Here is an 11,902-nt window from a genome sequence, read left to right on the forward strand (position 1 = left end):
TTATCTGAAGTTGTGTGTGTGTTTTGTTTTGTTTTCGAGACAGGGTTTCGTTACTCAGGCTGGAGTGCAGTGGTATAATCCTGGCTCACTGCAGCCTCAACCTGCTGGTCTCAAGTGATCCTCCCACTTCAGCCTCCTAGGTAGCTGGGACTACATGCATTTGCCACCACATCCAACTAATTTTTTTTAAATATTTATTTATTTATTTATGTATTTATTTATTTATTTATTTATTTATTTTTTGTAGAGACAGGGTCTCACTATGTTGCCCTACCTGGTCTCAAAGTCCTGGGCTCAAGCAGTCCTCCTGCCTCGGCCTCCTGAAGTGCTGGGATTACAGGCGTGAACCACCATGCCCAACCTTAGCTGAAGATTTTTTAAAGTATTTTTTAATGTGGTATACTAAGATTTGGCTTAGATATTATCATTTTCTGATTTTTTTTATTTAGTAGATTAATTCTAGGCATTTTTATAAAGATTTCTTTTCTGTAAATCTTATGTTTACATTGACCTTAATGAAATTTGGATTCGGCTAGATACATGATTACTCATAAGAATGTTGCAAGTCACTTTATTATTATTATTTTTTTTTTTTTTTTGAGACAGAGTCTCGCTCTGTTGCCCAGGCTGGAGTGCAGTGGCACGATCTCGGCTCACTGCAAGCTCCGCCTCCTGGGTTCACGCCATTCTCCTGCCTCAGCCTCCCGAGTAGCTGGGACTACAGGCGCCCGCCATCTCGCCCGGCTAGTTTTTTGTATTTTTTTAGTAGAGATGGGGTTTCACCGTGTAGACCAGGATGGTCTCGATCTCCTGACCTCGTGATCCGCCCGTCTTGGCCTCCCAAAGTGCTGGGATTACAGGCTTGAGCCACCGCGCCCAGCCAAGTCACTTTAAAGAAACATTAAAACACTAAAAATAGCAGCCTTAAAATTGTAAGTACTCAAACTGTAAGCAACAAAATAAGAATGTTTGTATATTTCTGGAGTGTGTTACCGTAATAGCCTCCTATGATTATACTCCAAATGTTTTACTCTAAGGTCTTCGTCATTTAATTTAGCCTTTAAAAAAAAAAAAAATCAGTGCCAGATTCCCCAAACCTTTTAACTTTAAATATGAGACAATAATTCTTTTACCCTTTCTTGATCTTTGGACTCACAATACCTTAGTTAATTGCTTGTTAAAAGGCATCCATGCATAGAAAGAGGTACTATGACTATCTACAGTTCATTAGTAGTGGTATTCAGATTGGGAAACAAAGTGTTAATTGTTGAAAGTTGTTTAGGGACTACTGGGTCTTGGAGTCAGCACCTAGGTTTGCATTCCATCTCTGCAATTTTTTGCATATGATCTCAGGCAAGTTGCTTGACCACTCTAAACCCTGGCTTCCTCATCAATATAATATAGGTAATAGCATCTGCCTCACACTGTTATTATGAGGATTGGATGCAGATGTGTACAAAGTGTTCAGTGAGGCATCAGGCACTCAGTCAGTCACTAGTACCATCAGCTTACAAAGCTAAGGATTCAGTCATCCAGTCATTAGCAATCTCTTTGTTGGGATGTGCCAACGTTAGCTAGCAACCAGTTGGAATCTGATAGCAATCAGAAATTAGATAGGTTAATTCCTGGATTACTTAAACGGTATATTCATATAAGTGATTGCTTGGAACCTCACCAGAAGCTGCTATTGAAAAATAGTGGCCTGGCTGGCCAGGCGCGGTGGCTCACACTTGTAATCCCAGCACTGTGGGAGGCCGAGGCGGGCGGATCACGAGGTCGGGAGATCGAGACCATCCTGGCTAACACGGTGAAACCCCCGTCTCTACTAAAAATACAAAAAAATTAGCCGGGCGTGGTGGCGGGCGCCTGTAGTCCCAGCTGCTGGGGAGGCTGAGGCAGGAGAATGGCGTGAACCCAGGAGGCGGAGCTTGCAGTGAGCCGAGATCACGCCACTGCACTCCAGCCTGGGTGACAGAGTGAGACTCCGTCTCAAAAAAAAAAAAGAAAAATAGTGGTATGGCTGACTGAATTTTGATAATTGTCAGTTATTAACTAATCCCTAGAAATTATCTATAGTGTGTATAACAGGAACTGGCCTTTAGTTACAAGTAGAAACTATGGACAAAATGGTCGATGAAATACAATGGCGGCCGGGTGCAGTAACTCACACCTGTAATCCCAACACTTTGGGAAGCCAAGGCAGGCAGATTACCTAGAGTTTGAGACCCAGCCTGGCCAACATGGTGAAACCCCATCTCTACTAAAAATACAAAAATTAGCCAGGCCTGGTGGCGGGTGCCTATAATCCCAGCTACTTGGGAGGCTGAGGCAGGAGAATCACTTGAACCCAGGAGGCAGAGGTTGCAGTGAGCCGAGATCGCACCATTGCACTCCAGCCTGGGCGACAAAAGCAAAACTCCATCTCAAAAAAAAAAAAAAAAAAAAAAAAAAAGAAGAAGAAAGAAAAGAAAAATAATGGCATGAAGCCCCCAGATTCATTAAGCTATAGGAGCATGATATCACAAAGGTACTTTGTGGTTTAAAGAATCCCTTATACTGATAATTATGTTCGGTGACATGTGCCTATATTTAATTTTTTGTTAGTTTGAAGGTGAAATTAAATAGAAAACGGGAGGTCTGGATTTTCTCTCTCTGTCAAACGTGTGATGTGAATAAATCATTTGACCTCTTAATTGTATCTTTCGCAAAATGAGGATAATTACTGCCTCTCTTTTCCTAATAGTGGCATTATAATAATATGATAGGTGAAAATGAGTTGATAATTCAGGGGTGGAAGTATTCTACAAATTAACATTGCTACTTTACATTCAGTTTCTGAGAAATTTTGTTCATTGGAACTGTTTTCAGCTTGATCAGAACCATGATACATAAAACCCAACTGGGAAACTCTCTGCAGACTTGCTATTTAATTGATATAGCTGAACCATGTTCTGCATACTATATATGTTGTGTTCTTCCATGGGTTTCAGCCATTTTAGCTTTTAAATTAGCAATGCTGTTGCTTGACTTGAAATATATAACTAGTCACTTTTCAGTGAAGCTCAAATGAGGCTTTTTCTGTGTCTCTAGGTTATTTGAGATGACTTTTTTAAAATTAGCTCTTGTCCTCCCTCTACAGGAGAATTTGCAGCCTTCAAGTAGCCACCATCATGGCAGCATCTGCTCTTATTTCTTAAGTCTTGTGTTCGTACAATTTGTTAACATCAAAACACAGTTCTGTTCCTCAAATTTTTTTTTAAAGATACAAAATTTCCAATGCATAAGCTGATGTGGAACAGAATGGAATTTCCCATCCAACAAAAGAGGAAAGAATGTTTTAGGAACCAGAATTCTCTGCTGCCAATGTTTCTTCAACAAAAATACCACAAGCGTACAAGTCTGCCCAGTCCCGGGAAGAAAGAGGAGAGACCCTGAATTCTGACCTTTTGATGGTCAGGCATGATGGAAAGAAACTGCTGCTACAGCTTGGGAGATTTGCTATGGAAAGTCTGCCAGTCAACTTTGCCCTTCTAACCACCAGATCAATTTGTGGCTGATCATCTGATGGGGCAGTTTCAATCACCAAGCATCGTTCTCTTTCCTGTTCTGGAATTTTGTTGTGGAGCTTTTTCCTCTAGTGACCACCAGTTAATTTCTGAGGGATGGAACAAAAATGCAGCTTGCCCTTTCTGTGTGGTGTGTGTTCAGGCCTTGACAAATTTTATCAAAAGGAAACTATTTTATTTAAATGGAGGCTGAGCAGTGAGGAGTAGATGCATCTTGGTATGGAGGAAAAGGGCATGCTGCATCTTCTTCCTGACCTCCGGGGTCTCTGGCCTTTTGTTTCCTTGCTCACTGAGGTATCTGCCTAACCAAGCAGGCTAGATAGTGCTGGCACACATTGCCTTCCTTCTCATTGGGTCCAGCAATGAAGATAAGTATTTGGGGATTTTTGTTTCCTCCACAATGTAGCAAATTCTCAGGAAATACAGTTTATATCTTCCTCCTATGCTCTTCCAGTCACCAACTACTTATGCGGCTACTTTGTCCAAGGCACAAAATGCCATGGCAGTATCTAACTAAAACCCCACAAAACTGCTTAATAACAGTTTTGAATGTGAGAAATTTAGATAATTTAAATATAAGGTACAGGTTTTAATTTCTGAGTTTCTTTTATATTTTTATTAAAAAGAAAATTTTCAGATTTAATTGAATTGGAAAAAAAATACTTCCCACCAGAATTATATATCCTGAAAATTGTATTTTTGTTATATAAACAACTTTTAAGAAAGATCATTATCCTTTTCTCTACCTAAATATAAGGAATCTTAGCATAATGACAAATATTTATAATTTTTCAATTAATGGTACTTGCTGGATCCACACTAACATCTTTGCTAATAATCTCATTGTTTCTTCCAACTGATTCCTAACACTACATCCCACATCTTCTTTCTAGTCTTTTATCTAGAATATGCAACAAAATAAAAATGGTGGCGTCTCCATTCATTCTCCTCCTTCCTTTTTTCCCAAGCCTGGTCTTCAAAAGGTTGGGCAGTTTGGCAGCTGAATTCCCAGACAGAGAATAGAGCAATTTTAGGGATATTAGGACTGAGGGAGGGTGTGGGAAACCTGTCATCGGTGGTTTTTATAGAAGGAGCTGGCGTTCATTAAGAACCTAAATCTTTATCTTTGCACAAATGGAAAATATAACCTAGTTATAGCTTCCATTGGCCTTTATTAAAGGGTAATATCAATCACAGTCATAGCAAAGAAAGCAGTTGTATTAATGGCAAATTAATGGAAAACCTCCCTTATCAGGAATCTAGACTCAGAATTTAGGAACGTAAATCAAATCAGACCAACCAAGCTATAGCCAAGGACTTGAAAGAAACGAGACCCAGAATAAATCAAGGAATTATAAATTGTTATTTAAAATTTTCAGATTGTAACTCCAGGCCCTGCTCTCTGTATTTCAGCTTACTAAAAGCTCACTACCATTAGATTTTTGCTAACATACATGTATTCAGAAGAAAACCTATTGAAATGTTCATTGTCTTGTAAAAGATTGTGCTAGGAAAATGGAAAAGATCCTTAAGTTATTCATCAGTTTGAAAAGCAAATTGTTTTTAAGTTTTACATCAACAGGGCAGTGTCTTACAAAATTCAGAAACTGCAAAGGTGAAAATAATTCACGCTGATTTAAAGAACATTGTGCATAATACTGCCTCTCTTGAAAAGCATTAGCTATTTTTTTCTTTTTAAATATATCTCTAGATGCTTTTAAATGTGGCTGTGTTCCCTTTACCAAGATTGGCTTCAAGTTTCTGCAGGTAGAGAGACCTGGGCTTGAACAAGAGGATGTGTTTCATATCCTGCCAAGGAGGCAGAACGTGTGCAGCCTGGATCCAGGACTGCCTCCGCGGGGCAGGGGCAGTACCATTAGGGAGGAAGCTTAGCATTTCAGTTTCCTAAACAACATTCAGGGTGATACACTTTTTCTTCCCTTGCATTTTAGAATAGGCTGGTATCTCATTTGAACAGGGGAGCAGACTTGATCTCAAATGAAGCTGTGCCCAGGAGCCAGGCTCAGTATATTGAGATTTTTATAGAGACCTTTAAAAATAAAATACTTAAACTTCTCTTTTCTTCCTTTTTCTACGAAGTAGGTTTTGTCTCTAGTTTACAAATGACATGAAAATAGGTTTTATTTGTGTTTTATCTGCTTTATTTGTTGATGCCTAGACAACAGATAGACTTACTGAGCTCCTAAAAATGAGGAAGAAGTCCTTATTTGTGAAAAGCACTTTATGAGTAATTGTATAGACAGTATGTGGCTGCGTCACTGATCATCTTGTAAGGGTGTAACAGTCTGGTCTGTAAAGTGGCTGCAGTGCCTTCTGTAGTGTGTTTTATTTTTGGTAGGGAGAGGTAAAGCCTTCTGAAAAATTTGAGAGCAACTATAGAGGACTATTTGTAACTGTGTAGTATTCCTGATGGACTTTTTTCATCGTTAGAGTCTAGGACCTAGACTTTTGCCACTGAAATAATATTGACCAAAAAAAGTAGTTTATAAAACGGATTTGTGAATAGAAAATTCAATGTGATCATTTGTTGTTAATGTGCACCTTAAAAGAAGATTGTGTCTAGCTGTCACATTCTGGTTCCTGAATATCCCACCCCTGACTGTATTTGAGATCTAGTAGGGCATACTGGGGCATTCTAGAAGATAAAATCCCATACAAATGATATATGCTATATTTATGTTGGTGTTGGAGAAGAAGGAGCAGTATATAAAGAAATAATTCAAGACTGCAGCACTGTCAACCTGAAACTTTGTAAATATTTCCTAGCTTCTGGTTTGGTGCAGTGACAGCACTTTCATCGCAGGATGTTACCTTGTATTCATCAGGTGGAGTGCGAGCTGCTGCACACCCTCCTCAGATCTCACCTGTCCCCACTGTACATCCACCTGCCAGCCGCTTGCAAACCTCATCTCTAGCTTTAGTTTGAAACCACATTGCAGGGTTCAGGTGACCTCTTCAAAAACTACCTCCTCAGAATGAGGTAATGAATAGTTATTTATTTTAAAATATGAAAAGTCAGGAGCTGTAGAACATGACGATGATTTAAGATTTTAACTTTTTTGTGTACTTGTATTTGAGCACTCTCATTTTGTCCTAAAGGGCATTATACATTTAAGCAGTAATACTGTAAAAAAATGTGTTGCTCAGAATATCTGAATGTTGTTGAAAGTGGTGCCAGAACCGGTTTAGGGGTACGTTTCAGAATCTTAACCTTGAGTCAGTTGCATGAAATTAAATAGCTGTGGTATCACTTCACTAACAGTGATGTAATTTTAATTTTCAGTAGGCTTGGCAAGACAGTACGTCCTCATAATGAGCTTGCTGCAGCTTTGTCACATGCACAGGCATTCATAGAGACTGCCCAGCTGAGAGGGTAGAATGTTACTCTCTTTGCAAGATTGTCTTCTTTGTCCAAGTTGGCATTGTTAGTGCTAGAATACCAGCACCTTGAGACTAGCAGATTCCAACCATTAGGCTATAAACACCATAGCCAGAGATGGAAGGTTTACTGTGAGTATGAAGAGCAAATAGCTTACAGGTCATGTGTCGAAATGGTGTAGGTGAGGCTCTAGAAAAATACCTTGACAATTTGCCAAATGATCTTACTGTGCCTTCATGATGCAATAAAAAAGCTAAAATTTTAGCAGAAATCAGTGATTTGTGAAGAGAGCAGCCACTCTGGTTTAACTCAGCTGTGTTAATAATTTTTAGAGTGCAATTTAGACTGCATAGGTAAATGCACTAAAGAGTTTATAGCCAAAATCACATTTAACAATGAGAAAACACACAGGTAAATTTTCAGTGAACAAAATTATTTTTTTAAAGCACATAATCCCTAGTATAGTCAGATATATTTAGCACATAGAGCAACTAGGTTGAAAATATAGTTCAGTGACATTTCTAGAGAAACTTTTTCTACTCCCATAAGCTCTTCAAAGCATGGAACTTTTATACAACAGAAATGTTGACAGAAATTTCAAGAAATTGCTGTAGTTTAGGGTTGAAGTACTGTATGATGGGCAGCAATCATATATTAACTTAGAAGGGGAAATTGAAATACAGGACCAAATTTGGTTTTATCAGTTTCCAGAGTACTGCTGCCAACCTAGACACTGATTTTTCAGAGTTTGAAATGTAAATTTCTTCCCAGGACTTGCTTGCACATGAAGCTGGACTGCGTTAGTCATCCTGTCCCAAAGCACTGTCGGGGCCAGGGTGGAGGTCTCAAGGCGTCCTTTTATGACCTGGCCGTTGGATGTAAAAGAAAACATATTCCATGGTGTGGTTCTTGTATCTTGTTTCATTCCTCACCATTGAAAGAGGAAGTCCATGTATTGTCTCCAGCACATCCTTGAAATGTTGTACTGGGATGGATTACTGATGCCCATTGGTAGATGAACCCCAGAGGAGGGTTGTAGCATGTCTGCCCCAGGCGATGATTTGTGGCTTGGCCAGAGGAGAGCGGAGTCACCAGTGTATCTGTGGTCCATGTTGCTAGCTCTGATAAAAATATTGGTAAGATGTTTATTAGTACACTAGACAGTAAGCTCTGTTTTGTTTTCAAATAACCTATTTTCACTTTTGTTTAGGCAAAGACATTTAAATTGAAATTCAATTCTAATTTTTGTTAATTGTGGAAAGGGTAATTAACAGTTCCTATCAGGTATTTTTAAGGTAGAAAAGGACAGAAACCCAACACCTAAATTAAATTAAGGTAACAGTGCTTTAAAAAAAAAAAAAAATGCAGGCCGGGCGCGGTGGCTCAAGCCTGTAATCCCAGCACTTTGGGAGGCCGAGACGGGCGGATCACGAGGTCAGGAGATCGAGACCATCTTGGCTAACACGGTGAAACCCTGTCTCTACTAAAAAAATACAAAAATCTAGCCGGGCGAGGTGGCGGGCGCCTGTAGTCCCAGCTACTCAGGAGGCTGAGGCAGGAGAATGGCGTAAACCCGGGAGGCGGAGCTTGCAGTGAGCTGAGATCCGGCCACTGCACTCCAGCCCGGGCGACAGAGCGAGACTCCGTCTCAAAAAAAAAAAAAAAAAAAAAAAAAAAATATGCATGGGGCAGTTAGTCCCCAACTCAATGAGTGATTAAAGTACTTTTATTTAACATCCACAACTTCAACTGTTAGGTTTTATGAATTACTAAATCAGCTTTATTAAAATGTTGACGTTTATTTAGCTGTTTTGAATAATTACAGTGACTTGACCAGTTGTGTATGAGGACACAGCCAATGTAAGCCAGTGTATCCATTTTTTAGAGGTGCATTTTTTTAAAAAGAATTCTGTAGATGGAAGTGGTCTGAAAACAACTAAAATATGTTTCTTCATGTTAGTATCAAAAAATGTTTTGTACAAACCGTCTGCTTCTCCCGGCCGGCCGAGTTCATTCTCCAGCATCATGACCGCTGGTTCTCACGTACAGCACATATGCAGGAGAGTTGGCAGAAAATTTATGAAGAGATGCCACAAAGGAAGGGTCTGTTTACAGGGGTGGGATTGGGGGTTTTGATGAAGTTGCTTAGTCCTGGTTTTGTTTTGAAAATTACTGCATTGCATTTTTGTGTTAAGTTTTTGAACCCACGTGTGTTTTGGTGGAGTATGAGTTGGAAGTAAACAACAAAGCTCACAGAGTAGGCACAGATGTAGAGAACAGAGACCAAAATGGAGTGAGGTGGCAGTAAATCTAGGATAGGGAACAATTAACGTGAGGGTGGGAAATAAACTGTAATTACCTGAAATCAAATGTAAGAGTGCAATAAGTATGCTTTTTATTCTAAGCTGTGAACGGTTAAGAATCATTCCTTCCTAATACATTTGTGTATGTTCCATAGCTGATTAAAACCAGCTATATCAACATATAATGCCTTTTTATTCATGTTAATGACCAACATAAGTGGCTAGCCTTTATGTCTTATTTATCTTCATGTTATGTTAGTTTACATACAGGGTTGTGTGTCTCTGTGCTGTCCCCTTCTTCCGCCTTCGTTTTAAAGTACGTCCATGGGTCCTCCGTGTTTCCTTTGGCCATGCCACATAGTATAGACTCAGTTTGGCCTTCATGGTATCGCCTGATTTTTGAGGACTGTATCACAGTGATATATATTTGTGGTAATCTCATTTGTTGGTTGTACATCTGATCCTTTCCTCAACACGGCAATTGCTGCTTTTCCTAAGATAGGATCATACAGCTGATCAGGGGATTGAATTTGATCATTCATCAACATGTGTCTCTCTGAATTTTATTCAGTAGTTGTGATTGCTCTTTGGTTTAGACCAAGAAAAAGGAAATCCCCCCTTTTCATGTATTCCTTGGTTTGAGGACATGTCTCCTATAAGGGAGAGGAAAGGGAGATGCTTCCTGTTTGAACTGCAGTGAATTCACGGTTCCTGTTTCACCACTCCAAACCTTATGGCAACTCACACACACATTCCTCTTTTCTGTTGCTGCCAAAGGTTCGGGTTTAGTACACTTCAGTTCCACTCAAGCATTGAAAAGGTTCTCATGGAGTCTGGGGTGTGCCCAGTGAAAAAATGGGGACTTTTTAATTGTCCACAGACCTCTCTATACCTGCTTTGCAAAAATTACAATGGAGTAACTATTTTTAAAGCTTATTTTTCAATTCATAAAAAAAAGACATTTATTTTCAGTCAAATGGATGACGTCTCCCTCTTTTCCCCTATTCTCAATGTTCGCTGGAATCTTTTAGTATTTTTTAATTCTCCCCATACCCACTTCCTGATCCTTTGGTTCTCTTTCCTGCTCAGGTCCCTTCATTTGTACTTCGGAGTTTTTCTCATGTAAATTTGTATAACAGAAAATATTGTTCAGTTTGGATAGAAAGCATGGAGAATAAAAAAAGATAGCTGAAATTCAGATTGAAGAAATTTATTTCTGTGTAAAGTTATTTAAAAACTCTGTATTATATAAAAGGCAAAAAAAGTTCTATGTACTTGATGTGAATATGCGAATCCTGCTATAATAAAGATTGACTGCATGGAGAAGTCTTCATCAAGACTGTTTTTCTAACACGATTACATTCAGTAACAAAAGTAGTCAGCAGTTTTAACAGTTTTTCTAGACAATGGAGAGACGGAGAAATGTACGTTTTGTTTCATACATAATGTCAGTTACTGTTTAGTGGGTAGAAAGTTAAGTTGTCAAGATTCATGCATGGTACTTTATAGATGCTATACAACTTGTAGTGGCAACAGTCTTGTCAGGTGTTGGTGATGACCCTTAAATATTTCAGATGTTGTAACCTGATGTGTCTTTAGTTCAAATGACTGCTCTCCTCCATGTGATTCCGTTGGAGTATGTGCTCTACTTTAGTAATGTTTAAAGTTTATCTGCAGAAACTCACCTTAGAATTGTATTTTTTCAAACTTTTGACACAGCTTACATTTTCCATAGCAACACAGCACATGCACACTAACATTTACTTGAAACTATGCGGCCGGGCGCGATGGCTCAAGCCTGTAATCCCAGCACTTTGGGAGGCCGAGACGGGCGGATCACGAGGTCAGGAGATCGAGACCATCCTGGCTAACACGGTGAAACCCCATCTCTACTAAAAAATACAAAAAACTAGCCGGGCGAGGTGGTGGGTGCCTGTAGTCCCAGCTACTCTGGAGGCTGAGGCAGGAGAATGGCGTAAACCCGGGAGGCGGAGCTTGCAGTGAGCTGAGATCCGGCCACTGCACTCCAGCCCGGGAGACAGAGCGAGACTCCTTCTCAAAAAAAAAAAAAAAAAAAAAAAAAGAAACTATGCACTCATGTTTTCTACTTCATTTTTTTTATGCTGGTTACCTCAGTGAGTTGATTTTGTGCATTTGATTTCATGACCCTCCCCCAAATAAAATTCACTGAAATCTGAAAAACACCTAGAGTATCTTCAGACAAAATATATCAAATTACTGGGCAAAGTTTCCAGAAAAGAAGTAAACAGTTTTAAAACTCACCTGCGGCCAGGCACGGTGGCTCACACCTGTAATCCCAGCACTTTGGGAGGCCGAGGCGGACGGATCACCTGAGGTCAGGAGTTCGAGACCAGCCTGACCAACATGGAGAAACCCCGTCTCTACTAAAAATACAAAATTATCCGGGCATGGTGGCACATGAGTAATTCCTGAGTAATTCCAGCTACTCAGGAGGCTGAGGCAGGAGAAACACTTGAACCCAGGAGGCAGAGGTTGTGGTGAGCCAACCGAAATCATGCCATTGCACTCCAGCCTGGGCAACAAGAGCAAAACTCCATCTCAAAAAAAAGAAGCCGGACATGGTGGCCAGCACTTGTAATCCCAGCTACTCG

General features: G+C 39.8%; 1 protein-coding gene across 2 annotated transcripts in view; it reads left to right on the forward strand.

Annotated features, from left to right (window-relative positions):
• Window positions 1-8,340, forward strand: part of BRAF (B-Raf proto-oncogene, serine/threonine kinase) — a 211,387-nt gene extending 203,047 nt beyond the window's left edge. For both annotated transcript variants that reach the window (XM_010359812.2, XM_030931931.1), the window contains one exon: window positions 3,140-8,340. In XM_010359812.2, the coding sequence (XP_010358114.1) occupies window positions 3,140-3,162 (23 nt within the window). In that variant the 3' untranslated portion in view covers window positions 3,163-8,340. The remainder of the gene's footprint in view (window positions 1-3,139) is intronic.
• The last annotated feature ends 3,562 nt before the right edge of the window (window positions 8,341-11,902 follow it).

The sequence above is a fragment of the Rhinopithecus roxellana genome, chromosome 6, assembly GCF_007565055.1.
Source record: "Rhinopithecus roxellana isolate Shanxi Qingling chromosome 6, ASM756505v1, whole genome shotgun sequence".
NCBI lineage: Eukaryota > Metazoa > Chordata > Mammalia > Primates > Cercopithecidae > Rhinopithecus > Rhinopithecus roxellana.